Source organism: Patagioenas fasciata, chromosome 11 (assembly GCF_037038585.1).
Source record: "Patagioenas fasciata isolate bPatFas1 chromosome 11, bPatFas1.hap1, whole genome shotgun sequence".
Taxonomy (NCBI): Eukaryota; Metazoa; Chordata; class Aves; order Columbiformes; family Columbidae; genus Patagioenas; species Patagioenas fasciata.
This window is the reverse complement of record NC_092530.1, coordinates 8,174,321-8,201,191: the sequence shown is the minus strand read 5'-3', so window position 1 is coordinate 8,201,191 and position 26,871 is coordinate 8,174,321. Positions and strand designations below refer to the sequence as shown.

The 26,871-nt window shown below is 47.5% G+C and overlaps 3 protein-coding genes across 3 annotated transcripts in view; 2 read left to right on the top strand and 1 right to left on the bottom strand.

The window, feature by feature from the left end:
- The window catches only part of LOC136106271 (exocyst complex component 1-like), a 31,012-nt gene extending 20,718 nt beyond the window's left edge, over positions 1 to 10,294 (top strand). The window contains exons 10-17 of the mRNA XM_065846531.2: positions 2,387 to 2,499; positions 3,716 to 3,826; positions 4,159 to 4,229; positions 4,795 to 5,035; positions 5,868 to 6,051; positions 6,828 to 7,027; positions 9,084 to 9,278; positions 9,394 to 10,294. Coding sequence (XP_065702603.1) covers positions 2,387 to 2,499; positions 3,716 to 3,826; positions 4,159 to 4,229; positions 4,795 to 5,035; positions 5,868 to 6,051; positions 6,828 to 7,027; positions 9,084 to 9,278; positions 9,394 to 9,549 — 1,271 coding nt within the window. The 3' untranslated portion in view covers positions 9,550 to 10,294. The remainder of the gene's footprint in view (positions 1 to 2,386; positions 2,500 to 3,715; positions 3,827 to 4,158; positions 4,230 to 4,794; positions 5,036 to 5,867; positions 6,052 to 6,827; positions 7,028 to 9,083; positions 9,279 to 9,393) is intronic.
- Positions 10,295 to 14,449: 4,155 nt separating this feature from the next.
- Positions 14,450 to 16,121, top strand: GLOD5 (glyoxalase domain containing 5). Its single transcript, XM_065846793.1, is given in 3 exon segments — positions 14,450 to 14,587; positions 15,597 to 15,752; positions 15,969 to 16,121. Coding segments are annotated over 3 exon segments (447 nt in total).
- Positions 16,122 to 20,464: 4,343 nt separating this feature from the next.
- LOC136106525 (cis-aconitate decarboxylase-like) lies at positions 20,465 to 26,527 on the bottom strand. The gene is made up of 6 exons (XM_065846874.1): positions 26,507 to 26,527; positions 25,859 to 25,913; positions 22,908 to 23,095; positions 22,636 to 22,728; positions 22,139 to 22,344; positions 20,465 to 21,383 (listed from the first exon to the last, which is right to left on the bottom strand). The coding sequence occupies exons 1-6, from the start codon at positions 26,525 to 26,527 to the stop codon at positions 20,465 to 20,467; spliced, it is 1,482 nt and encodes a 493-aa protein (XP_065702946.1).
- Between the last annotated feature and the right edge of the window lie 344 nt (positions 26,528 to 26,871).

The following is a 26,871-nucleotide window of genomic DNA, read 5'->3' as shown; positions in this document are numbered from 1 at the left end:
CCTCCATGCCAGGACACAGCGTTTCATGGGGAAACATGCTCTTTCTCTCTTAAAAATAGGAGTTCCTGATAAGAGGTGATGAACACACTGGCGGCAAGCAGGCCTGGGGAACTAGCAGTGGGGAAGCAAACTCCAGTCCATGGTTTATAAGATAATGTGATCAAGCACCATTTCGTGAAGAGGGGTGATTGCTTTTGTTTAAACAGAAGGAAATAAGAAAGATTCTGTGTAGGATAAAGAGGCCCTGGTTCCTATTTGAAAAGTGATTGATGGGCTCTGAGCAAGGGACTTGAATTTTGCTGGGTGATAGAAAACAAAAAACCCAAGTTTGTCTCCTCCCAAAGCACAGCTGGGTCTGCTCAGAAAGCCATTAAAATTGGGGACATTTCAGGAACAGAGATTGCTATTAAAGAGGCCCTTTATGAAAACAGACACATTAAATAAGAAAAAAAAACCAGTGTACGGCACATGTTGCAGACAGTCTGCCTGATCTCCTTTTGGTAAATGTTAAACCAGTGATTTCCTCTCAGTACTTGGTCTATCTTTAATGCCTACACGGGTCCCATAAAATGGAAGTAATTAAAATCCCAGGAGAAAATATAGGGTCTGTGAAACCCTTTGCAGCACTAGCAGGACACCTTGATGGCTACAAGCCTGTTACTGCACCATGATAAATCACCCAGAGGTGTTGCTCCCGCGGCCAGGATGAGATGAGATACGCTTTGCCCATGCTTGGGTGTGCTGGCACCATGGAGTGAGGCCTGGGACCGGTGAGGAAGCACCAGGCTTGGTTGGGGGTGCTCAGCCCACCATTGATGTGAGCAGCACATCGACACTCCAGCCACATCACTGCAGGGTCAGCAGCACCTGGCAATGCGTGGACATGTCCTTCTGCTGCAGGAGCTTGGCAGCAGCGGGCACTGACAGCGAGCACAGTCTGTCCCAGGGACCTTCAGAGACTCCTGCTGAAATATTTTCTGCAGAACTGGTTGATCTCAGGCTGTTTTGCAGGGGAGGTTTGGCTTTGATGAAGTTCTGCGGGAACCACATCCAAGGTCTTTCCTGATGTTTCAGCTGCTCCTTGGGGTGAGCGGCTGCATGGATGAAAGCCCAGGCTGCAAGGACACTTGCCTGATAATGTCCCTCATCCCTGCTTTAAAATATCCCAGGCTCGCTTGAGCTCTCTATGCCTCTTTCTTTCTGCTGATTACTGTGGCACTGAATTTTTAGGATTGATTCCCTGCCCTCATAAAGGGTTATTTATGTTGGTCACTTCTAAATATACCACCTGATGATTTGTTGCCTTGTTTCAGTATTATGGGAGAGTTTAGAAGGCAAATCCCAAGCTGTTTATAATTACTTGTGAGCCAATAATTAAATCTTTTCTCCTCATTTTCACATTCCCTTTTCCACACTAAAATTTACAGTCTCATAAAACTCTTCCCCGATTGCTGTGGGGAGACATTTTTTCCTGGTTTTGCCCTTTTCGCAGCAGGTGAAATTATCATCACCCATCGCATAAGTGTGGGAAAAAGATTATGAAGCAGCTCGTTAATTTTCTCCATGGTTTTAGCAAGGCTGAGCAGAGCTGGCTGCCATCTCTCATCCCTGCTCAGTCTGTCAGGCATCTGACAAAGCCTTTCCAAAGGTAAAAGCCCTACAGGTAGTAGCTTGAATAAGGATATTTTGGATGTTATGAGAAATGGAGAGCTGGCCTGACTCACCTGGGACCTCTGGGGTTAGTGGAATGAGACCAGTTTTTAGAATTAATTAGAAAATAATAGGGATGTTTCCCCACTGATTTCTTTCAGTGAGTATAATAGTATTTTTTTAATGCCCATTTCAAAGAAATTATTCCACTTAAGCCAGGCACCCAGTGAAAACAGTATGGTAAAAACCGGTCATGTTTGAAAAGTATATTAATTTCCATGTGAATGTTTATAATTTTTAAAGGCTAGCTTTTGGAAAAAAGCCAATTCTCCACCCTACCTCAATATTGTTTTATGGCAATTTACCATCAAAACTTAGCAACAAACGTTTTTACTGAAACTCTTGCAGGCATTTCTGCCCATTAATGCTCCTATCATTTATGATTTTCCACTCCTCAGTCCTCAAGAGTTAGTATTAAGCACTAAATAGCAAAGGGGTAAGCATCACAGACAGTGAAATAAAAAATCATGAAAAAGAGAGAGAAACAGATGGGAAGGCAGATACAAAAATGAGACCAAAACCTGCATCCCCGTATCTCTAAATCCAACAGAAAAAGGCAAATTCGTGCATAAGATCAGACATAAAAAGAAACATTTAAGTGTGTTAAAATGACCGAAGGAGCTGGAGAGGCCAGGAGGGATGGAGATGTCTAACCACCTACCAACATACCACACAGGTCTTCAGGAAAGCGCAGAGAAGCCGATGGGGAGCAGGCAGCGGTGTCGATGGAGCCTCCCTGGGAGCCGGGAAGGCCTGCAGGACACACCGGACAAAGGCAACGTCGGCAGGGTAAGGAGCTGAGGTTTTCCAAAGGGTTTCCATGTCCTGTGGGGGCTGTGCCAGTGCTGCAGCCCACCCCAAGGTCCTTTCTCTGTGCCACGGGTGTCAAACTCATTTTCACCGGCGGCCACATCAGCCTCACGGTCACCGTCAAAGAGCCGAATGTGATTCTAGGACTATTTATACAGTCCTAAAATTACGTTTATCCAGTTCTGTTTTAAAAGGTCAATATAAACTAAATCAAATAGATTTAAGTCTTACATTTTTGAATGCTAGATTTGGTTTTAATTAACAAAAGCAAATATATGTAATTATCTACTAAATGTGAAACTGGTTTTGAGAGCAACGGGAAAGTAGAAGGCTTTCAGAATAGAATCAGAAATGGTGTTTGGCTTCTTTCCACTCCTTGGCAACTCAATATCACTACTTTCACCATTCTCAACAACACTAGTGGAAACCCAACAGTTTCCACTCAATAACTGCAATTACTTATTAACTAAACAGGAAAAAAAAATCCAGGTGCTCTTTCGCAACCTTTAGCTTTTTTTGATACCTCATCCTCCAAACTGTTATAAATGAACACAACTTCTAATCAGAAACACCGTAGAAATTACAGCATACTACTCCTTCACACTTCACTTGAGCAACTTGAAATATTCCTGTTAGCACGAGCAGAAGAGGGAGACCCTGGCATCACCTAATAGTGCAATATACTGCTGGTAAAATCATAAATATCTCAGAGAAAAACAAACAAAGAGAACAATGTAATTTTAAAAACTGTGCTGTGGTCTCTTCTGCAAAGCCCATTTGTTCTGCGCACAGAGAAATCCCAAAAGGTGTTTTCTCTAACCATAACATTATTGCAATGACAATCCTGCAATGCAGGGGTGTCAAACTCATTCGAACACTGTCCTCCTGCAGCACCATGTGTGTCACACGCTGCACAGTGACCAGCGCTGGCAGGAGCCTGGGGACAGGGAATTTGGCACTGATACTGGGTGGAAACAAAGTGCCAGGACAGATAAAACAAAGAGGGGGCTGGATCCAGCCCACGGGCCCTGTGTTTGACACCAGTGCTCTATGCTGTGTACCTCAGGCAGCAGCAGAGATGCTCTGTACTGCTGACCTGGCTTAGATGTCACTTCAGGCGGACATGTACATCTACTCTGCTGTCCTCCACGTGTGCTAGAAGGGGTTTCTAACATGCCTGATGGTCTCTAAGCAGATGTTAGAACAGGTGCTGAGAGAGCTGCAACCCCTTTGCACCGCGGAGCAGCAGTTCATTGAGGAATTCTTCCAGCTAAGCCGGGATGCTGCAGACCTGCAGATGCTGGCGGTAAGCGTGAGGACTATGTCCACTCCAGTCCCATTAGCATGTCCTCCTTCCAGCTTGATAAAAGCCTCAGCAGACACGGTGGGGTGGCTGCTCATCTCTGTCAGACACCTGAGGTGTCCTGGGCACTTGTCCTCTAGCAACTGTCAGTGGTGTTGGTAGTGGGGGAGCTTAAGACATGATGATAGACAATTGAATTGAACTTAACCGATAGCTCCCACAGGAGCATTAAACACAGGATTCCAATAGGAGGCAGCAAAAATGAAACCCAGGTCTCAAGTTTTCCTCTCTGAGGGTGGGCAGACAAATAATTTCCACCTCATTCTTTCTTTCAGGCGTCTACCTCTAAGGAAGCAGAGAGCACGGCATCTCCAGAGGGTTCTCCTTGCGCCAGGCCTCGGAGCCAGTACGTGGGTGGTGAGATAGAGCTGTCTGCTCTGAGGGAACATGGTCTGGAGTGTCCTACAGGAACTGCCTGAGGAACTGGTAGATGGAATTTTTTTCCACTCTTGGCCATCCTGGTGTCAGCTCAGTGATCTCAGGTTTGCATCCTGGATCACAAAAACACAGGAGCCATTGCAGCTGGGTGTGCAGAGAGGCTGAGCAGAGCCTGCTGGTTCTGCTCCAGGGTGGGCCAGAAGGTGAGGTTTACGTTTCACGGAAAAGCCTATGCTTTGATCAGTTTTATTTCCTTGTTAGCAATGTAATAAAGATATACTATGAAACAATAATCTTATAAAAAATGTCAGCATAAAAACACTGACATTTTTCATTTGGCTGGCAAAACAGGACATTTCAGTATCTTTCCACAAGCCAAGATGGTGAAGAGTTGAAGGATGAAGCGAGTATAAACAGACTCCACTGCGATACAGAAGGCTTTGGCTATTTCTTTAGCTTTGCCCTGGCCTCTGCAGCCACAGGGCCACTGCCCTTCTCCATTTAATTACCTACTTTTTCTTTTTTTCCCCAAGACTAGAAGAACCTACGACCCATCTACTCAGCGAGATCTTTAGTTGCCTGGAACCAGAGCTGAGAGGATTCGTAGATGTCTGCAATAAGGTCCACCCATTCGGCTGCTTGCAGGTCCTGGTTGCCTTGAATGATTCCATCTTTGAGATGTGGGGCTCTTCCTCAGCTCTCCCCTCATCCTTCCTCAACACTGTCCTGGGCAACATGCTGCTCCTGGCCAAGAGCAGCTTCAACAAATACATTGTGAGTGTCAGCAAGAGTAAGCACAAGTAGACCTGAGCGATCTCTGACCCCCTCCAGAATCTTCTGGACTTCTAACATGATCTTCATTGAAGGCAGTAGAAGTTTATATCAGGCAGGGATATGGCTTTTTGGTTTTGGGAGGACTAGACCCTCACTACATCAATGACTCTGTCTATGTGAGGGAGGTGGGGCACAATAAAGCTGAGTGCCACCTGTGTTTCCCCTTACCAGGATGGTCAAACCAAAGGTTTTTGCCCCATATAGAGTACTGGGAGGTTGTGTGTGTCATGGCATCACGTCAGATGGCTGGAGCCAAGCTCCTCTTCTCCTGCTGTCACAGCAGGACATGCTCCAGGACCAAGCAGCAGGAAGGGGAGTGTGGGGTGGTTGAGAGCCTATCAGAATTGGTTGAAAAACCTGGTCCTGTGCCCACTGAGGTCAAGGGAAGGCGCATGTTGACAATAACCATGTTTGTGCCAAGACCTGAAGCAGCAAATCTGCTCATAAACCAGCATGAGAAGTGCAAGAAATGGCAGTGGTGAACACCCCTGCTCCAGGAGCTGCAAGTGTCTGTATGGGGAAATCGCAGCAAAGAACCACATAGCCTGAGAGACCAGGTACACCAGCTCCAGGAGAGCATCAAGCACAGCTTCATATCCAGCCTCAAACAAAGAAACTCACATATATTCCCATGGAAGATATTGTAAATGGAGAAAGTGCTACACACAACTGGTTACTTTGCTTGTTTTCTGGCCTGTGCCTTAGTCTACTGTAAAATGCGACGGGAGTCATGTCAGATCTGAGAGTGCCGTCTCTTTTGTGTTGTTGCCAGGGGAGCTTGTGCAAAGAGATTGAGGAGGCAAAGGTGCCCAGCAAGATGAAAGGCGGGATCCTGCCTGCCGTGATCCACTTTGAGGAGTTTGTGAACTTCTCGGAGGACGTGTTCAGGACAGTTCGGCGGAGAGGAGAGCTGGACAAAGCACATCTCAGGCTGGCCGGCAGCGTCTTCAGCAGCAGTGAGTACAAAGGCTGGCAGCTGCATGCATCACTCGAGCAAAGGTATAGCTGCAGCTTCAGGAGTTACTGTCAATCAGCCAACCCACCAGAGAGGGGAAGTGGAGGTTACCTGTCCCCTGGGCACTGCCTGGGGCTGAAAGTGCCTTCACTGAGCCTGGACTCAGACAAATTCAGAGAGCCTGGCATGCCAGGTGCGTGGTGTCTGCCACACCAGCATGGTCCTGGTTGTGACATGGCTAAGAAATGTGCTTAGCTTTGAAACTAATGTCAATCTGTCCTTTTCCACTATGGAGGGAGTAGCTCCTCACTACGGATCAGACTCCCAAGCTCAGAGGTCCCAAAGAACACCCCAAAGCACCAAGGCACATTGGTAGGGAGAGAGGGGTTGGGAGAGCAAGGCAGATATTATAGCCTTCAGTAGATCCTTGCATTGTCCCAGCTGGTGCCTACAGCTCTCTGTCAGTGGAGATACCCTGATTCCCAGCCTGGAGAGGACATGAGGGGCTGCAGAAGGAACAACTCTAAGCCCTCAAACCACAGATTATGAGGTGGTGTAGAGAGGCAGCTCCCACCTGCAGATGGGCCTGGAGTGACCCACTGAATAGCAGCTCTTAAATCCATGAACACAACCCCTTCCAGGCTCCAGCAATGTTTACAGCAAAGCAGGTGAGACAGGGAATCAAATCTCAACTGGTGACCAAAGTGTATCTCATGTCCCTTCTGACTCAGCCTGCAGGGTCTTCTCTCCATACCTGATTTGTTCCTTTCTTTTAAGTCAATAGTCTGTCCTCAGCAAACCTGAAGGTGAACACAGATATGGTCATGATGGAAAATTTCTACCATATTCACTGCTTCCTATGCCAAAAGAAGATCCACTGCTTGGAGGCTAAGAAGATAGAAGCCAAGCAAAGGTATAGTGAGCACATGGAGAAATATGTCATCAAGTACCTGGGCCAGCCACTGGAGAAGCTCAACGTGAGTACGGGTTAAACTGACCCTCACCTGAGTCTCAAAGGGCAACAACGCTTCCCAAAATTATGAATTAACTGCTGTTCAAATCAAAACCGCCCCCCACCCCAATCCAGTCTGGGATTATGTTAGCGTGTTGTCACACCCCAATGTTCTCACACCTCCTCTGACCACATGGAGCACAGCCCCAACAAGAACCGGACTCAGTCGCGCCAGACGCTGGTACCAGTTCTGCAACTCCCTGCAGTGTCGCGAGGACCTGTTCAGACCCTGCTCGCGATTGCGTGCCTGAGTCTGGCGGATGCTCGTTTCTTTTTGCACGGCTGCCTGGACTAATAAGTCTAACACAGCTTCACTTTTCCCAAGTGGCTGCTTTGTTAACTGAGCTAAGAGCATCTGGCTTTGCTACCTCAAACTGGCATCCCCCATCTTCCAGAGACGGTGGCTGCTCCCGAGACCTCTCCTCGCTCTGCTCCTTCTCTCTTCTCACTGGCCTAAAATGCCTCACAGATTGAGATCAGATTAAATTATTTATAGGGCCTGTTACTTTCAATTTGTTTCCAGTCTTTGATGTCAAACATCTTGTAGGTTTGACTGGAAGACTGTGTTAATGGCTTCAAATCCTTCCTCTGTGAGGGAAAGTATAATTTCTTTGCTCACAGCAAAGCCAAGCAAGTAACCTATGAGAGTACTTGGATTGCATTCTGCTCAGGGATTTTGAGAATCCTGACCTGGCCTTCTCTAGCAGACCACACAGCTCTTCAGATCTGAGCAAATTTCACTAACATCAAGAGGTTGCCAGGGGGCCTAAGTAATGTAGGAGCCCATTTCTGTTTCTGAAAACAACTTATACATTTAGGAACTTCTTTCCTTCTGAAAATGCTCAGGATTTAGGGTATTTCTCCACAGCAAAATCGCAGTGGAAATACACAAGACAGCAGACAGATGACTGGACTGTATGAGCAGCATGGTAGACTGTAGGCTGAAGGAAGTGATCATTCCCTTTTTTCAGCCTTCATTAGACCAGATGTGGAATACCATGTCCAGCTGTGGAAGAGATAGGTAGAGATGTATGTCACATCCACCGGAGACAAGAGGTCTTGTTAAACTGGAGCAAGACCAGTGGAGGGCCACCGAAGTGGTGAGGAAAGGCTGGAGAAGCAGGACTTGGTCAACCTGGAAAAGAAACTATTTCAGGGGTACCTAGTAGCCACCTTCCCTAGAAGGTTACTGAGATACACAGGAGGATGATAAAAGATCACAGTCTGAAAAGTAAGAAGGAATGTTCCAGCTGGATAGAAGGAAAAAAATTACTGTAAGGATAATAAAGCATTTAAACAGTCTGTCCGGAGAGGCTGCACAGTCTCTGTCCTTGAAGGTTTTCAAGACCTACCTTGAGAATGCCCCAAGAACCCTTGTTTGAAATCAGTTTGAACCTCCTGAGGTCCCTTCCAGCCTGACAAATTCTGCGTTTGAAAAACTCATGTTGAAAAAAGTATCTGTCAGCATTGAGCTTTTTGCTGAGCTGCACTGCTCCTGGTACTTTTCTGAAAGGTCCCTGAGGTCTGTATTGCTTGGGGTCGACATAACCCTGGGCTCTCAAGCAACAGCCATGCTTGATGTCAACATGTGCTCCTTTTGAAACGCCTCCCTACAGACCATCCTCTTCTGCTTTCATTCAATATCCCAGAAGAAGTGAGAAAAAATGAGTTTTGCTTTACAGTTTTGCAGATTCTTGGATCCTTCCATCTCACCTCTGGCTCCAAACCCTCTGTAGTGAGCAAAGCTGCATGAAGCACCAAGGAATGCAAGGCATTTTTTCCAGTAGTCCCCTTGCTCCCTGGTACTGCAATCCTTAGAGATGCTGCTTGTCAAGCAGGGAGGGAAGAAAACTGATGAAAATCCCCATGCCCTACTTTCCTGGAGGATAAACAACCTCCTATACTTTATTTCCACTTAATTAGACATGAGAAGGGAACTGAGGAAAGTGGTTGGGTTTCATCCCTGACACAGGAGTCCACCGTAGGGCAGCTCATCACTGAATGTCTCCTTGTCTTTCCAGCACTTCTTTGAAGGGGTGAAAGCCCGTGTGGCTCAGGGGGTGAAAGAAGAAGAGGTCAGCTTTCAGCTGGCCTACAGCAAGCAAGAGCTGAGGAAGGTCATTGAAAAATACCCAGGCAAGGAAGTAAAAAGAGCCCTTGAGAACCTCTACAGGAAAATCCATAAGTATCTCTCCCCAGAGGAAAATCTTTTACCGGTAATTGGAGTGTGATCTGGGTGTAATACTATGAGGCTTTGCAGGGTTCAGGGCTGCAAAGTATGCATAGATGTCACGGGCTGATGAAGGGAGTTGACGTTCTGCTTTTCCCCAGGTGGTGTGGCATGCTATGGAGCAGGAGTTCATACGTCAGTACCAGGAGTTTGAGGATCTGATCCAGCGCTGTTACACGGGGTCAGGGATTGCCATGGACTTCACCATGGAAGACCTGCTGAACTACTTCAACTCTATAACTCTGTCCAATATGTAGAGGCAACCCTCTCTGGAAGATGAGAGCAGCTCGGGAACCCTTGCCTGCAGCTACACCTTTAAGGAGCTAAACTCAAAACCCTTCCCAAGCTGAACTCTGAGATATGGGGGTTCCATCCTGAACTTAATGCTGAAGTGTCTCTAACTTGTCAGTCTTGAGCTAGATCTCCCTTGGAGAAGTGGAATTCTCAGACCCAGACCACAGCTTCCCCGCTCCAAGAAACCATTATGCAGCTAGTAAAAAAACTTCCCCAACCTCAAGTTTCTGCCAAATTAAGTGCTGTTGGTGCACCTTTCTAGCAGACCGCTTCCCAGTGCAACTGAACAGTGAAAGCCATTATCTCTCCAGGAACTGGCTCCTTTTCATCTGCTCTCAGATTTCACAATGAACCTGTACTAAAACACAAGGGTTATAACACATTGAGCCACCCAGATGCGTGTTGTGTTACTATAGGCAGGTATCAGAACATGCACAACCAGCTCTTCCACAGAGACAGATGAGAGTTCAGAGTTATTAGTATAAAAGGTTTTAGTGGTTTTAGCTCAGAAAGGATTTACTTACATGTAAGCTGGAATGGAGCAAATGCTACAGTTATAGAAATCCAAACTGGTCTCTTGGGGATATTCCTGTTCATATTTCATTTTCTTATGAACACCCTGTAGCAACTTCACAATTCACCAATACATTTTTGTTGTTGAAAATACAGCTGGTGTATTTCTTGATGATAATCACAAGGCTAACATACTGTCCATTATAAACTTCTCTCAAAAAAGCCCCTGAAGATTCTGAACTCTCTGATTCAGTACAAAACAACTATCAGGCCTATAGTGATGACACAAGGTCCAGGACATCAATCCATAAGCTGAAGACCAGACCAGCAGTATCATTGGCTGGATAGAAGCATATCCAGGGCTAGACTAGAGACCAGCACACCTACACCAAAACTCAGGCATGAAGTGAAAGCCCTGAGAAGAGCTTAAATATGCTCCATGGAGGTTGTTGGAAGCCCCCAGGTGAGGCTCATCAAGGCTATTAAAGGCAAATTAGTGCCCTCAAAGCCCTGTCAGGCATCAGTAGTAATGGTCCTGTTACCAACGTCTGTGGGACCAACTTTGTGAGTCTTAGTAAACAAAATACATTAGGATTTTTCCCAAAAAACCAAGGCTTGGGAGGTCCCCTTGCTGCTTGTCCCTCTGTCTGACAGCCCCAATGTGCAGATATTGAGCCTCTTGACCTGGAGAGGACACCAAGAATCACCATGCCAGTCAGCTCCTGTGTGTCTTATGAAAATCGGGGCTGACAGACAGACAAATGCTGACAGTCTCCTTCAAGTGAGGCTGCAGCACAAGCTGAGCACCTCTCTGTCCTTCTTGCCCCTTTGGGCCAGCTGGCATGAGGCTGCTGCAGAGCCCACAGGAGCAGGCTGAAAACTGTGTTTAAAAAATAAATGTGGTCTGTTTTCTATAATTGCCCTCAGGGCAGATTTATGAGCCTCTTTCCCCATTCAGAGCCTTGGCGTCCTCTTATTTTCTATTGTTTTGTGTTGGGACCAGTGGCAGTTGCCCCACTGGATGACTCTTAAGGGACACTCGCCATGCTGGGGAGGAAGAGCCTTTTGCTGAGCTCCTGCTGTGGGATTTCCAACCCAGCTCTGCCTTCTCCAACGTGGATGAACCCACAGTGACCTTCAAGACAAGGAAGGCACAAGGGTGGTGTTGCATGTCCCGGGATTAGCCTGTATAACCTACTCGTCCTCACCACTACTAGTTGATAGCAGATGGTAACCCATGAAGTAGCTTTGGGGGAAATCCTGTGGGCCAACTTGGACATGCAGGGAAGAAAAATCCAGAAAGTATGTACATAGAGGGTGCAGGTGGTTCAATTACTCTCTCCTGCAGCAACCCACAGATGTTCTTTCCCTTCATTTGAGGCAAAAAAGCCACAAACATTTTCAGCACTTGCCACATACCAGAAATTCTGGTTTTGTTTGGTGTTTTGCTGTGCACAGTGAAATGTGGGCAGTTTGGGTGGAAAAGGTCTATGCAGAATGATTTTAACACAGAATGTCCTGTGCCTTTAACCACTTGCCTGGCAGCTTTTCCACAGCCTGAAATACTTAATGTTTGGAACTAACTGTGCAGAGAGATTTAGGCCTTTCAAAACTCCATTTTGTTTTTGACAGATTTGGTTTTTGTAGAGGAAGAAAAAGCAAATCTCAAACTCTGCCTCGGGCCACAGAGAATTCCCTTGGACATGTTTGCAGGAACGGGTGTCCAAAAATGTGCCCAAAACTGTGCACATCACCCTGAGGCTCCTTTGCTGTTGCTCCTTGCTACACGTTGCCTGTCAGCGTGTCACCCTCAGCTCATCCGTCTCTTACCAGTTAGCGGGATGTTGCAGGACTCCCGGGCACAGCGAGTGCCTCACAGGGCAATAACACATCAACAAGTTGCATGGTAGAAAATAATCTTGGAGGCAAAGAGGTGAACGAGCACATTGCCCACTGCCAGGGAGTCTATTGCAGCTGCTTCTCCAGCTCCTCTGCTCCAGGGATACACTTCTTAACTGTAAGTCACCCCAGCCTGAGCACCAAGCACAACTGTGTGCTTTAATAAAGCACATTAGCACAGCTGCCCCTTGCAAAGGGAGACATATGTGGCTAAAATATCCAGACTCTTTTCTTCCAGGCTTTTTCAAGCAACACTATGTATTTGCACTTTCAGGTCCTTTGAGTCAAGGTACAACCTCTGCGGGGAGCAGTGCCCAGAGCGCCTATTTCTAATCTTGTTGATCTTTCCCTCCATGCTCGCACAGCTCGGCTCCGGGCAGCAGGACAGTCATCTGGGAACTGTCAGGCGCCAGCTTGCCCAGCTGTTAGTCCTCTCCTGCAGATACTCAACCGATTTTTGCCGTCTGATTTCCTTGCGGTTGTTTTCTCACGTGAGACAGGAGGGCTCTGTTGGCAAGGTTTGCTGGTCTGGAGCTGCAGCTGCAGGCTGTCACATGAGGACTCTGCAACTTGGGAACGTGGAAATCTTCCCAGGTGGAAAGGACTTTTCAGAGGGATGGAGCCCGGCTTGCTCGGAGGTGAGGCTGTTAAACACAAACGCCACCTGCAGCAAGGAGGAGCGGTGACTTTCTGCTGCCCCTGTTCACAGCTTCCCCTGTAACTGGTGCAGGCACTGAGCATGCTGCAGTCCCAGCTCGGGCTCAGGGACATCAGGGTCCCACTCCAAGCAAGCTCCTCTGGCTGCATTGAGCAGATGTCCCAGTGAAACTGTCTGGTTTCATGCTGAACTCGCTCCTGTGTCATCAGGGCTTTGAAACCTCTCCTTGCCAGCCATTCCCATGCTGCAGAAGGGCAATGCCAGAGGATATGAACCCAACATGAGAGAAAACACAAAGGCTCACTGTAAACCCAGGCTACTGAGTCCCCCGTGCCCTCATGCTGCATCTCCTTGAACCTCTGGCATCAGCCTCACCCTCTGGCCTGTGATGACTTCCAGCACTTTGAAGACAAATGACAAGGCCAAAGGGGGTTGGTGGTGTGAGCTGTTTTTCTGATTTGTGCCATTTTCTGCTGCATTATTGTTGAGGTGGTTTATTTTCCACTTCTTTTTTTCCCAAGAGGCAGCAGGAGCGATAGGCTTCCTTGCATGGGGGTGTCAGTGGAGAACCTGTCAAGAGTCTCAGAAGAGTGAATTGTCATTTGCATCAGGATTTGGGCCTTTTTATGAGCAAGAAGTAAATGTATCTAAGTAGTGAGCTGTTACTGATTTGAAGGAAACTTGAATCTGTTTATCACGCTTGTCACACCTCTCCTAGTTTCAGCATCCAGGTTTTCTGAATGTAAAATCAACCAAACGCAAAATGAAACAAAAACTTCACAGCCTCCCAAAAATATCATTAAGGCCACCAGGGCCAGATCCATTTTCTTTTCACAGCTGGGTGCAAAGGTGCTCCCAGGCTCTGGGGAACAGCAGGGAGATCTGCTGCCATGGAGCCTGCTTTACATGTGTGTGATGATCAGGGGTCTGGGGATCATCAGAGGGTCATTGGAGTCACCAGGGTGGGACCATCAGGGATCCTGCTCTGGTGTGGATGGGGCTGAAGTGAAGCAAAGGCATGACAAGTAAGTCACTGAAACATTTACAGCACTTTTAATTTGCCTAAAACTGATTTTCCCCTGCCAAGCCACCATGTCACATTGGCCATTTGCCCCTCAGCTCAGTCCCATGTTGGTGGCAAGTTCTCATCCTCTTGGCGCTGGTCAGGGCCGCAGTTTCTTTCCTATGGTCCATGATCCTTGTTTTATATCTACATTATATAGGCACCAGAAAGGATTTTTGTCCCCTTCCTGCAAGATAATGACACAGTACCTTTCCATGGGTGTACTGGTGCCTTCTTCTCACAGGAACATTCTTCCCCCAGAGACATTTCCTACTGCACTGCCAGGGCCCAGCTCATCTTCACACTCTGTCTTTGCTCCACCTGGATGAGTGTCCACACCTGGGCGTGAAGAAAGTTGGGAGGACACCAGAGGGAGTTGGAGGGAAGGATCACACATACAGCCCATCCTTGGTGCACACAGGTTTTTGTGCACTGGGAGCTCAGCATCTTGGTGACATCAGCCCTCAGCAAGGTCACCCAGCTGGACCTCCAGATCAGGCCCCCTCCGGGGTTTCTGTCATGCTGAAGTCCCACCAGAGCAAAGCAGGGGGGTCTGAGGCTCTTCCAGGGAGGAGAATTTATTGCTTCTGTACTTGTGCCATCTGCAGGCCAAAAGAAAACTTGTATAATTCACGGTTCAGTTCACAGCTGCCTGGACCATTTCACTGAGAAGCCGGACACTCCTAAACTTCATGTTCTGTGGTTTTGCACACTAGTTCCCAGCCGTAAGATGTCCTGGAAGGAGGAGTGTATGAATACACCCCCATGTTTCATCCAGTGCCTGGACCACCTTGTGTTGACTGTGAAGAGCATTGAGGACACGGCCTTTTATTCCAAAGTCCTGGGCACAGAGGTGGTGACTTTCAAGGTAACATTGGAGAACAGGCTAAACTCGGGTCTAGGGGAGCTGGAACTGCAGTTCTGGGTTAGTGACTGGTCTTTGTGGTATCTGGGGCACCTCCTTGGAGTGGGGACAGTAGGACCAGCACAAGCTGCAGGCCATCAGGCTTTGACTTTCAACAGAATCAAGCTGAGCTAGAGGAAAATCCAAACCATGCTGCAGAAGGAATCAAAGTAACCAAAAAAAAACGGAAAAGTTCTGTGAAAAACAATTTCTAGGACTGAAGGAGGAGAACCCTCAAACCTACACATCCTCTAAAGAAGTCTGGCAGGCTCTTGTTTTGATTTTTCCATTGGCAAGTAGAGGAAGAGGTGGATAATATTTTCAGAACAGTCCAAACTCATTTCCAGTCTAAGCTTCAGGCCACTTGTCCTGTTCTGAATGTACACGCTGCACCTTTTTAACTTCCAAGCTTATGTCCTCCTCTCCTGCCCTATCAAGTCTCTTAAAAGCAGCTACACTCACATCCCAAGGCTACAGTGAGCTGCAGTTTGTTCTTCAGACAGGCACAGATGGCAGATGAGTGTCCTGCATATCCATGGGGTCTCAGCTGCCATACGAGCCTGTCAAAATCTCCTTGAGAGTCTGGAAAGAAAAGAGATGCCAAAACCTCCTTCCTCACCCTCTTCCCATCGCCTCATATTTGTTCCCACTGCAGTGTCATCCTCTGCATTATTTGTGTGGCCGCCCCATGGGCAGGATGGAGAATGCCCAAAACTAAAAACTTAGATCCATTATGTCTTGGAAATAGCTACATGTGGCTGTAGGACTTTCTTGGGTCATTCCACATTTCCAGGGATGTCATGGGACACTTGGAGTGGCCAGTTCTTGTCCTTGGGTTGCCACAGCAAGAGCCCAGAGTTAGCAGGACTACAGGCAGGTCCTCAGGACTTTTAAGACTACACAGGTGAGTGGGTGCTGAAGACTTCCAACCCTTTAAGTCTCATTGCACTTTGATTCTTTTCTTTGGGGACAGGGAAATCACAAAGCTTTACATTTTGGCAACCAGAAGTTTAACCTACGTGAGGCTGGGGAAGAGTTTGAAACCAAGGCTTGGTGCTCAGTCCCTGGCTCTGCAGACATCTGCCCTATCACACAGGTGCCCCTGGGCGAGCTGCTGAGTCTTCTGAAGGTGAGGAAGGTGAGGAAGGTGTGGAGTGTGCACAGGGCAGTGTGACCTCAGAAGGCATGAAGCCAGAGCCCCCAAGTGACACTTTTAGAGTGTGTCTTGGGGAATGTCAGAATTGTCTCATTCAACAGCTCATGTTTTCAAGCCTGGTGGGGAAGAGTGCACAACACTCTAAGTCTACCACAAGCGTTAAAACCCTGCCCTTATGTGTCTTCCCAGGCCTGTGGGGTGATCACTGAAGAAGGTTCCATGGCCAGAACTGGTGCCATGGGTCCAATAATGTCCATCTGCTTCTGAGACCCTGATGAGAATCTGATCAAGGTTTCCAGGTACAGCACAGATGTGACTGCAGTTGACAGAGGGGAACCCTAACCACAACCATACCGTGTGTCCCCACAGGATAAAGGATACAGAGGTCAGGCTTTTGATGGCCCATTTCAGGTTCAAGCTTGTATTTTGCAAACCTAGTACAAGTTTTAAATCCCAGCTGTAAAAGTAGGGCTGCGTGAACCCTGAGAGCTTTCCCAAGGCAGCCTGCTCAGCTCTCACTGGGTGTGAATCCAACTTTTATAAATCACCATCAATGGAGACTTCATGACCTTCTTGGAAAATCTGTCCTGCTGCTGCTGCACTCTTTTTTGGGGACGTCTTTCCTAACGTCTGCCACCCCTTTTGCTACAGTTGAAGCCTCTAATTTCTACACTGTTTTCCATGAACACAAAGAACCTGTAATTCCTCTCTTCTTAAAAGTCACTCTTACACACCTGAAGATTTCTGTCTCCCTTCTCTGTCTGCCTGCTTGGCCTGACTCAGTCTGGCCGGCACTGGTGGCTCTCACACCAAGCCGGTGGTTTAAATCCATCTGTGACTGTTGAAATCCTGTTCCCACCTGGAAACTTGGCCTCAGTGTCTGACACACAAAGTGCTCCTGAGGCTGGAGCTCTGTGCCTCATGCTCAGATCTGCATAAATAGTTATAGGGTTCCTGTTAGCCAGGGTGGGAAAAAGCAGAGATGTCCTGCATGGCATGGAGGGAGGCAGGACTCATCCCTGCCAGGAGGAGTGGGCATCTACAGCAGCAGAATCCACTCTGACTCCAACCAATTGCACCCAGTTACTTGTGAGATGCTCCTAAGTTTTCTTCTTGCTTTAATAGCTTAAAAAGCAATCCTTCAGTTATTTAAAAAGCATAAAACAATAAAGAAGGACTTGGGTATTTTAAGGAGAGCAGTTCCCCAGCTGGCCACACTGAGGTAGCAACGTCATCACGATGGAAATAGCGCTGGATGGCAGAGAGGACTCTTCTGACTTCTACAGTAAAAATCCTCTCTAAAATTGAAATTATCTGTAAATTATACTATTTTTTTTTCTGCTGCTGTTTCTTGGAAAATCCAAAATTTTCTGTGTTGTGGGAAAATGCAAAGCCCTAAAAAATTCACTACTTTAGACTATAGTAAAAGCTTGTGTCGGGGGTGGCTGAGGGGTGAAAGCTGCTTTCAGCTTGAGTTGAACCAGTTGTTGGAACTTAAAGACAAGAGCTGCCATGGGAGACAGTCACAGAACCTCATAGCCTTTGTCTTGTGAACAGACCCCAGGGAGGTAACCAAAGGGAAGGACCTCAGAGAAGGACCTCCAGGAAAGGAACCCCAAGAAGGGACCCCCTGGGAAGGACCCCAGGGAAGGAACCCCAGACAGGACCCCCCGGGAGGGACCCCAGGGAAGGAACCCCAGACAGGACCCCCAGGGGCGGACCCCAGGAAAGGAACCCCAGGGAAGGAACCCCCAGGAGGGACCCCAGGGAAGGAACCCCAGGAAAGGATCCCCCGGGAGAGCACCCTCAGGGGGGACCCCCAGGAAAGGAACCTTCGAGAGGGACCCCAGGGAAGGAGCTCCAGGGAGGGAACCCCAGAAAAGGAACCCCAAGAAGGGACCTCTAGGGAGGGACCCCCAGGAAAAGAACCCCAGGGAAGGAACCTCCGGTGAAGGAACCCCAGGGAGGGACCCACGGGAGGGACCCCAGGGAAGGACCTCCAGGAAGGGAACCCCAGGGAGGGAACTCCGAAGAAGAACCCCCAGGGAAGGACCCCCAGGGAAGGAGCACCAGGAAAGGACTCCCCGGGAGACCCCCCTCGGGAAGAAGCCCATGAAAGGAACCGCAGTGAGGGACCCCCAGGGAAGGACCCCCCGGCAGGGATCCCCGGCAGGGACCCCCGGCCCGGCCGCGGCTGCTCTCCATGGTGCTGAGGGCCCGCGGTTCCAGCCGGACCCACGACGGAGCCCCACGGGTGGGTCCTGCCCACGGGAGAGGGTCGATGCCCAGGGAGAAGAAGGCTGATGGCAGCCTCCTGCTCCTGCCAGCCCTGCCTCAGCTTTCCTCGCTCTCTGCTGCCCACGACTTCTCCCTGGCCAGGCGCTGGTTCCAGCAGAGCCCTATTAATTTCTGGCGTGGGTTGTAGTTGCTGATGGATTGCTGACACAGATCCTGCCTGCCTCTGCACTGCAAGTGTGCGTTCAGTCACTGGGCTTGCTACTGTAAATATGTTTGTGGAGAAAGCTTTCCTTTTCTTAATTTTAAGTGTCATTTATCTTGGAACAGTTGTAGAAAGAAGGACAATGGCTCTTTTCTTACTCAGCCTGAGAGCAGAAATTAGGGACTTTGGTGGCACCGTGTTAGTTGCTGAATACCCTCAGTGTCACACAAGCTGGTCGACAGTTTTCACAGGCCATTTTTTTTCCTTGGGTCTTGTAAGGCCTTGTTTCCCTTGCCAGCGGTTTGGGCCTCCTAATTACTTAAGGATATGAAACATGTGCTGTTTGAAACTGAAAATAACTGTTAAGACATTTTCCTGGGCTGGGATACTGGAGATATTTTCAGGGTCTTAGGCTTTTAGAGGAAATGTCATGAATGAAAAAAATCTCAGGTATGCCTTCAGCTCTTAGATGTTCTGGAAAAGCCACTTACTGTTTCAACTGATAAGGGGCCAAATAAAAGGAAAGTTGGACCCTAACAGCCTCCCTGTGCTTTCCATTCTTAATTTTACATGTCATCTGCTGAAAGGCATCAGGATTGCAACTGATGGGACAACCAAGACATGAATGAGCGTTTCTAGATCTCAGGGACAAAATGTTCTCATCAGGACAAACAAACTGCAGGGCTCAATGTAAATATATTATCCCAGAGAAATCACCGGCCACAGGCCAACCTCCTAGCTGGCCCTGTCCTAGCCACTGCAGGGTTCCCCATCTATTAGAAGAGCCTCTGTATTGCATATGTTCAGATTAAAACTCAAAACCTGAAGGTCTACATAATGTAGCATTAAATCTTTATGCAGAAAATGAATTTATTTCAGTTCTTTATTGAGAAAGATTCAGTGTGAATACACCAGACAGTAGGAGAAAGTGGATTAACAGGTGGGCAAACAGCTTTGCTCTGGCTGGGAAGTTCTCTGCATAGACCACTACCAGCAAGCTAAAAAAGGACCAGCCCACATTCCTTCTCACCTGTCTAGTCTCACCTTTGTCCCCCTTGCAGAAGCCACCCTTGACTTCTGCAATAGATTCTATACCTATATCATGATCATATTGGAAACAATAATTGGGATCAGCAATCACAGCATTTGTATAATGTGCAAAGGGATATTGCATAGTTCTCCATCTCATTTTTTCAGAACAGACACAGGGGAAGAAAGCCTTTCAGTGAATGGCTACTCAGGAGCACAAGTACTGATTTCATGCCAGTTGGAAAGATGAGTTAAGGACTGAGTCTCGATAAGCTTTCCCTCCTCTCAGGGGAGAGAAATAGGGATTGATGTGAGTCACAGCAGGTATGTGCCCAAGTCACCATCCAGAGGTGCCTGTCTCTGCATGGACTATAGAGAACACCTCTGGTGAGCCGGCTCTGAAGAGGTGCCTGGGCGACCTGTGCAAAGCCAGGAGGGATGATGTGGCACAGCCCTGGGATGGGCAGGGTTCACCTCAAAGGAGGCACAGGGTGTAGGTGTAGGACCCCTGTGGGGTTCCTCACCTATCAATTGCCTTTCATCCAGAAAAGCTATACAGGTTTTAAGGGTGCTTGAACCATCCCTTGTACACAGAGAAGTGACCAACACTTCCCAAGTGGAATGGGAGGCTTTTAGTGGAAAAAAAAGCCCAACCCAACCCAACCCAAAACAAAACAAACACCTCTGCTGAGAGTTTTGCAGGCAGGGTTGTTTACAGTAACTGATAGATTTTTCATCTGGCCAGCATGACTAACTAACCATGATCTGAAAAGTGCCCAGAAGAGCAGTAAGAAAAGCACACATTTTGCAGCTGAACTTCCTCTTCATCCCAGACTCAGCAGTCAGGCATTCTGTACAGAAATAACTTCAAATGCAGCTTTGAAAAATATCCAAACCCAGTACCTTCTGGGGAATCGGCTTCCAGGTGGTACCCCAGGATTCTCACAGATTTCCACAGCATTTTTTTTCGTATTTGTGGTGGCCTTTCAGCTATTCAGGCAGCATGAACTGTGAGCTGAAATTTAATCTGTGTGCTAATTACTGACACAGACGCACCTCCTGCCTCGTGGGCTCTTTTGATATTAAGGTGTCTACTTTTACTTCAAGGGGTGGAAAGTTTCTTGGCACTGGAAATCAATAGTAAAAGCACCAATGAAGAAAGAAATGAGAGTTTCACTGGGACAAGTCCCTTATCAAAAAACAACTTTCTGTTCCCTCACAGGCTGCTGGCCAGCTGGGAACTATCTGACAGTTTCTCCAGGTTGTCCACCATAGTGATGATGGTTTCTATTTTTTCTTCTGGAAGCACATGAGAGGCATTGGATCGAAACTTCTTCAGGAGCGATTCTTTACTCAGAGGCTTCCTCCAGTGCCCATAGAAAGTGTCACATTTGCCTGTCAGGACATCCCCACTGTGCAGAAGCAGTGCCACCTCTCCGTACATCTTGTCGAAGTTGGCCACATTATCTTCAGGGTGCTCCACCACCACTTTGTCCAGAAGCTCCCTCAGCTCCTGCCGGTGGATGCTGCTCTCTGAGAAGGAGCCGAGACCCACTTCACCATCCAACAGGGCTGTACAGGCATTGAACTGGAAGGAGTGTCTGGCCTGGTGTTCAGAGCTGGGAAAAGGCCGGTTGATGTACTTTGACACTGGGATCTTCAGCACAATGGTGCGGATCAAAGAAGGAGAGAAGGACCCTGCATAGTTGATGAAGAGGTTCCGGACAGACAAGGCGGCATCCACCACCCAGTGCATTCCCAGGTGGGCTGGGAAGCGCTTGAAGGCAATATCCTGCTTCTCCAAGAGGAACTCATGGTGGTCACTTGGTGTGGACAGTGGTGTGGGCTGATAGACACCATAGAAAGCACTGAATCCAGAGCAACCAGGGATGTCATCCAGAATTAAGGGGTTAGCCTCCATCCCTCGGGCAGCCAGCAGGGCTGCTTCGAGGCCCAGGCGGGTGGCATTTCCGATATGCAATGGCTTGGCTTGGGTGGCAGCGTTTGCCATGGGTGCCCCTGCAAGCGATGCAGCAATGCCCAAAGCATGTGTGCACTGGGCCATGCTGAGAGAGAGCAGTTTTGCAGTGGCCGCAGCACTGCCCATGGTGCCAACCACTGAGGGAGGGTGGAACCTGAAGGGAAAATTGCAGATATGAGCATCCCTGCCTGCTTGGGAAAGGGAGCATCCATGCACCTCACCTACCAGACCTGCCAGTGAGCCTGGAAATGAACTGCCAAGTCAGCCGGGGGAAATCCCCCATGGCTCTGGTGCAGGTGGGATTCATCTAACTCAAAATTTAGCCATCTAAAAACTAAGTGTCTCTTTGAAACTTAATTTGAGAAACAGAGTGAGCTCAACAACTACAGAAATCAATTTTTAAGTTTTCCCTAAGAGTAAGTGGCAAGGCTTGTGTCCATAAAGCCAGACTTTGTACCCCCAGGTAAATAAGGTGGCCTCACACAACATGTCCAAGGGTAACAATTTCTGGTTGATGCCATCTCCTGCACCAGACCAGGGCCCTGCCTGGTGAACGGCAGCTGGCGCAGGCAGAAGTTGTGCTGGATGCTGTGCCCACACTGTAGCTGTCTGTATGGCTGTGGATCACTGCCCGTTCTATGCCCCTGCCCTGTTTATTTTAGATGGCAAAACTGCAGACTCAGTGGTAGTCCTCTTGATGGTTATTTTTGAGGCAAGGTCACTGAAGGTCACCAAATGCAAACCGGTTAAGTTGTACCTCATCAGCCCTGGCAGAACTCGCCTTTGTCTCTCAGTGGGGTTTTACCCTGATCTTGAGTTCAGCCAAACTTAAACCAACATTTTGAAACCCCGAGTAGGCCTGTTAACGGACTGACCCTCTTCCTACTCAGTGTAGAAAAGGAGATTTACCTTTTGGGAATGTTGTGAGTCTCAGTGGAGAAATGCATGAGCCTTCCTTGTACTTCCAGGCCCACATTAAATGCCAGCAGAAAATCCATGCCATTGGGTTTGGTACTTGGAGGTAGCATCTGGGAAGCTGCCAGAAGAGCTGGCAGAACAGCCCCTGATGGGTGAGTAGCAGGATGCCAGGTATCATCGAAGTCCATGGAGTGAGTCTGACAGGGAAATGGAGATAAAGACGTGGGTGTAGGGGGCTGGGAGCTGAGAGGGCTAGGGGTCCTTGCTGATATTACTGAGGCTGCCTCTGTAATAACATCCACCCAGTCACCCAGTGGTCCCCATGGTGGTGGTTTGGTCCCTCTAAAAGCAATGTGAAGGCTGCAGAGGAGTCCATGACTTCTTGTCCCTCATCATCCCTCCCAGGCACCAGTCTGCTTCCTGTAATACTAACTAGTATTTTAGAAGGCACTACAAAGCAGAGCTTCTCCTGGAAGAGCTTGCCTTACCGCAACTCCGTTGGTGAATGCAGCCAGCGTTGGGGAGAGCTTTACACCTGGCTTGCCATAGACAGAGCTCACGGCAACTGAAGAATACAGCTCCTGCGAAAGGGAGGGAGATCCAGGTGAGGATGCTGAGTGAGGCAGGGGCTGTGTGGTGCCACAACACCCCTGTACTGCGAGGCAAAAGTCCTGCATCAGCCATGAAATAAAACCTTGGTTGTGGTGGTGGTGTCAAGGTGGAGACCACGTAACTATATGAAATATGGGGCTGTTCCTACCCGGCAGTACCGCAGAGCAATATCGAACACACGCGTCGTGCTGCCCACGAGGCCAACCCCAATGCTGTCGAGGATCATCCTCTTGCTCCTGTGACGGACAGTCTTGGACAAGTGCTCGGGCTGAACTGCATGGATGAAGGAGGCGAAGCTGCTGGTCACGGTCTCCTCCGGAGCGCTCCTGGCCACCACTGCAGCATCGAGAGAGAGGGGAGGGGGTAAAGACACACATGGGCCCTGTGCTGACAGCTCACAAGTCTTCATTTTCTGGTCTCACTGAATTTATTGAAGGACAAAGGCAGCTGGACAGTGCAAGATACACCCAGCATGTCCCTTGTGGTTGCATCCAGGCTACAGATTTGGGAGGTGACATACAGGCTCCCTGTGCTGTCCCAGGCTGTGAGCCCCTCCCTGAGAATGCCATTTGGGCCCAGAGTCACCTCCTGTGTCTTCAGGCACTTGGCCAAGTCTAGGAGAGGAGCACCATTGCTCCAGGCTCCCTCTATAGGCAGTGGAGAGATGCTCCTAGAGAGGGGACTGGCATCTTCTCTGAGGGAAGGTGTCATTTCACCTTCATCAGCAGCACAAGGAGCACAAGTTGAGCAGGCTGGTGTGAATCGTGTCCCCTTCCATGGGTTTTCAAGGGTCCACAACACATCCAGTCTCCTGCCCTTACAAGGACTGCTCTGTGCACATCTGGGGTGGCTTCAAGAAGGTTAAAGTAAAGCAGTTTCAGGGCTTAGCGTGTCATCTCACCCTGGGCTTCAAGCAACCATCTTTTGGGGGGTCGATACAAATTACATCCCTTCATTTGGAGAAAGGGCAGAGTGAATGCCCTGCTGCATTACCAGTGTTGCCCTGTTGGGAGTGGATTGCATAAAAAACAAACTTCTTATAGCTTCTATTATTTTTCAGCAAGCAGGACTAAACCCAAAGTCTGGGTTTATCCAGAAGTTTGGTCCTACAAGGCACTGAGGTGTCCTGACTCAGCCAGCAAAGCTCTTAAGCCCTTTGCACTCAAAAAAAATCGAAACCAAAACAAAACCAAAACAAAATGAAACCAAAAAAACCCCCGCCTTTGTGTGTTCTTTCATAGTTGAGCTCAGGATTTCAAAGGATCCAGCCTACATTTCAGAAGGGGATTAAACCAGAAGATGTCCTGAGTCTGATGTCTGAAGGAAAGTTTTTCCTGTCTCTGAAAGACACTGAGCTTCCCAAGGCAAAATCCATGGCTGTATTTATGAACTGTAAGAGAGAGCTGAGCAGACAGCACAAACTAGTGGTGCTTTTGGGTTTAAAAGTCACCATTTCCAAATCTTTGAGGTGTCGAAATTCTGTGGGAAATATCCAATTTGGGGCCATGGTACTTTTTAGTGACAAGTTGCTTGGGTTTGATTGATTTATAATTCATGTAATTATAATTATTATGACCCCCTTGTAATTTATAATATAATTTTGAGAGTGCACGTGGAAGTAGGAAAACTATCAAATGCCATATAGCTAACATCTGCATGATTGTCAATTCATATATATATATATATATATATACATATATGCACACTTACATGTGTATCTGAGGGGTACATATGCACATGCACACAGGTAAAAGATGGCATTAATGTCCAAAGGAAATTAATCACATGAAAAAGTCAAGATGAGTGAAGCATGAAAATTAAAGTATTTTGCTTCAGGCTTACAGGAAACATCATCAAAATCAGCGGGTACATATGACACCTCATTTTTTAAACAGCAAATATCCCAATTAAAAAAATGACCATTCCCTAATTTCACTAGCTTGTATTCATTCTTAAATGTCATGCCTACTGACTCACAGTTTGCTTGCAAATGTATTTGGGCTCACCTAGAGCCTAGGAGTCTAAAACCACTTGTAAACACAGCTGAGAATGTCATCACTGCTGTGACTCACTGAAACAAAATTCACCCCTTGCAGCGGCTCCGTGAAATATATTGCTATAGGAATCTGTAACACTCAGCAGAAACCTTCTGCTGACAAAAATCCACGTCCTCTCTGTGTTCTCTGAGAGCATCTTCAGTCTACAACAAACGAAAGCAGCAACGCCCTCAAGGAGAAGGGAACAGAGAAGTCAAATGAGACTGGAGAGGCTGGAGGAAAATCTGCTTGAATCACATTACAGCCATAAAGTTTTGATTGCTTCCTTCCCGTTATCAAATGCTCTTTGTCACTTCAGTAGAAAGCAGGTTTTTTTAAACCCTTTAGTTAAAGACATTTATGACATCAGTGTTTTTGTCCTGGTACGGCAGCTGTGCTGCGTAACTTGATTGAAAAAAAAGACCCTGTCTAATAAGCTTGTCCAAGAGCAAATAAATCTGTGTGGATTATTATTATTTCTCTTGTTCTCAAGTAATCATTAAGTAACAGCCATTGTACTTATTGTGTTAATAACACATTCTAAAATAGGTTAATAGACAAAGTTATAATAGACCAAGAGGCTGCACAGCAAAAGTTCTGCTTAATTTATCTGAAGCAGAGAAGCTGTAGACATGCAGCCCTGGCGAAGACAACACACTGGCTGTGAGACATAGACAGTGATCCGTGAATCCCTTCAAGCAACGTTAATAGCAAGATCAGATGTAATAAAGAATGACAAACAAAGGAGTTAAGGATCTGAGCAATCCGATGACAACTACAATTTAAATATCTTACATTTATGGTCAAAGTGTAAGAATTTGGAAAGTCTGGTTCTAAATCAGTGCAGGACTAACAGTCAACATTTTTACCACCTGTTACTTTTTTCCTTGTTCTTTAGCAGCCGAGGGCAATAATCATCACAAGACCCCCCAAGCTTGCTTTGTTTCCCAAGAATTTGAGCCGTTTATCTCAACGCACTTAGCCCAGCACTTTAATTACATTATTATTTTGGGATGCTCTTTGAAAAAGCACAGGGAATGCAGTTCTGCAGAGAGGTACAAACCATGAGCAGCAGTTTTGTGAACTTGCCGGGAGCTTGCCAAGAACTTCTGGTATTTCTAGAGTAAAGACAGAGAAAGAGCATTTGTCACCTAAGCTGCTTGAACTTTTTCAGAGCAGTTTTACTGGTTGTGCCTATAACATGGCATTGTAAGGCACTCAGAGATCAAACAAGCGGATAAAACTAACTACATATTTAAAGGAGAGAAAAAACATATTTTCCAAAGCTCAGTCCAGCAGAGGTGCCAAGAATAGCCAGGGAAGTAAAGCAGTGCAGGAGAAGGGGCAGCGCAGCCTTTTCAGACCTACCATGAAATCCTCTTATGGCTGCGAACAGGACCAGCTCGGAGTGGACACGAGGAGGAAAAAAAACACCCAGCACATCCCAACAACAACAACCCCCCTGCCATGGCACTGTACAAAACAGGTTTGGGACACATCAAAGCAGCAGGAATGGAAGGAAGAGGTTAGTAACTATGAATAAAGTGTCTGTGAAAACCATCTGATTTTGTTAGTATTGGGGCAGGTTCCCATTTAATGCCACGATAATTTTGAACCAGTTGAGGAACCGCCCGGCAAACAACATTACCTCCTTAAAGTGAAAAAGGAAAGATCAGAGATGGATAGGGTTTGTACATGAAATAGTAGTTACCTGTAAGGTTAAGTAGACCATGCTGGTGGCTGCTACCTCTGCTTAATCCCCAGCTCTGCACGGCTTGATTCGAGGGATAGAAGAGGTGTCTGAAAGGTGCTTTGGTGTCAGGGTTTATATATGCTTCTGAAAGGCAATTTGCTTTTTGGTTTTTTTTGCAACTGAATTTCAAGTGCGATGACATCAGCCTCCGGGGACTGAGAGGGTGGGGGGAATAGATGAGGAGGGGTGGCTTTTCTCTGCTGAACAGATGGGAACCCCCTCTTCGTTTCAGGAAGTAAAAAAAGATTTAGGACAATAACTGACAAAGTTCAAGGAAATTCCTGTCTCCAAAATGCTACAGGTGCCAATGTGTGAAGCAACTG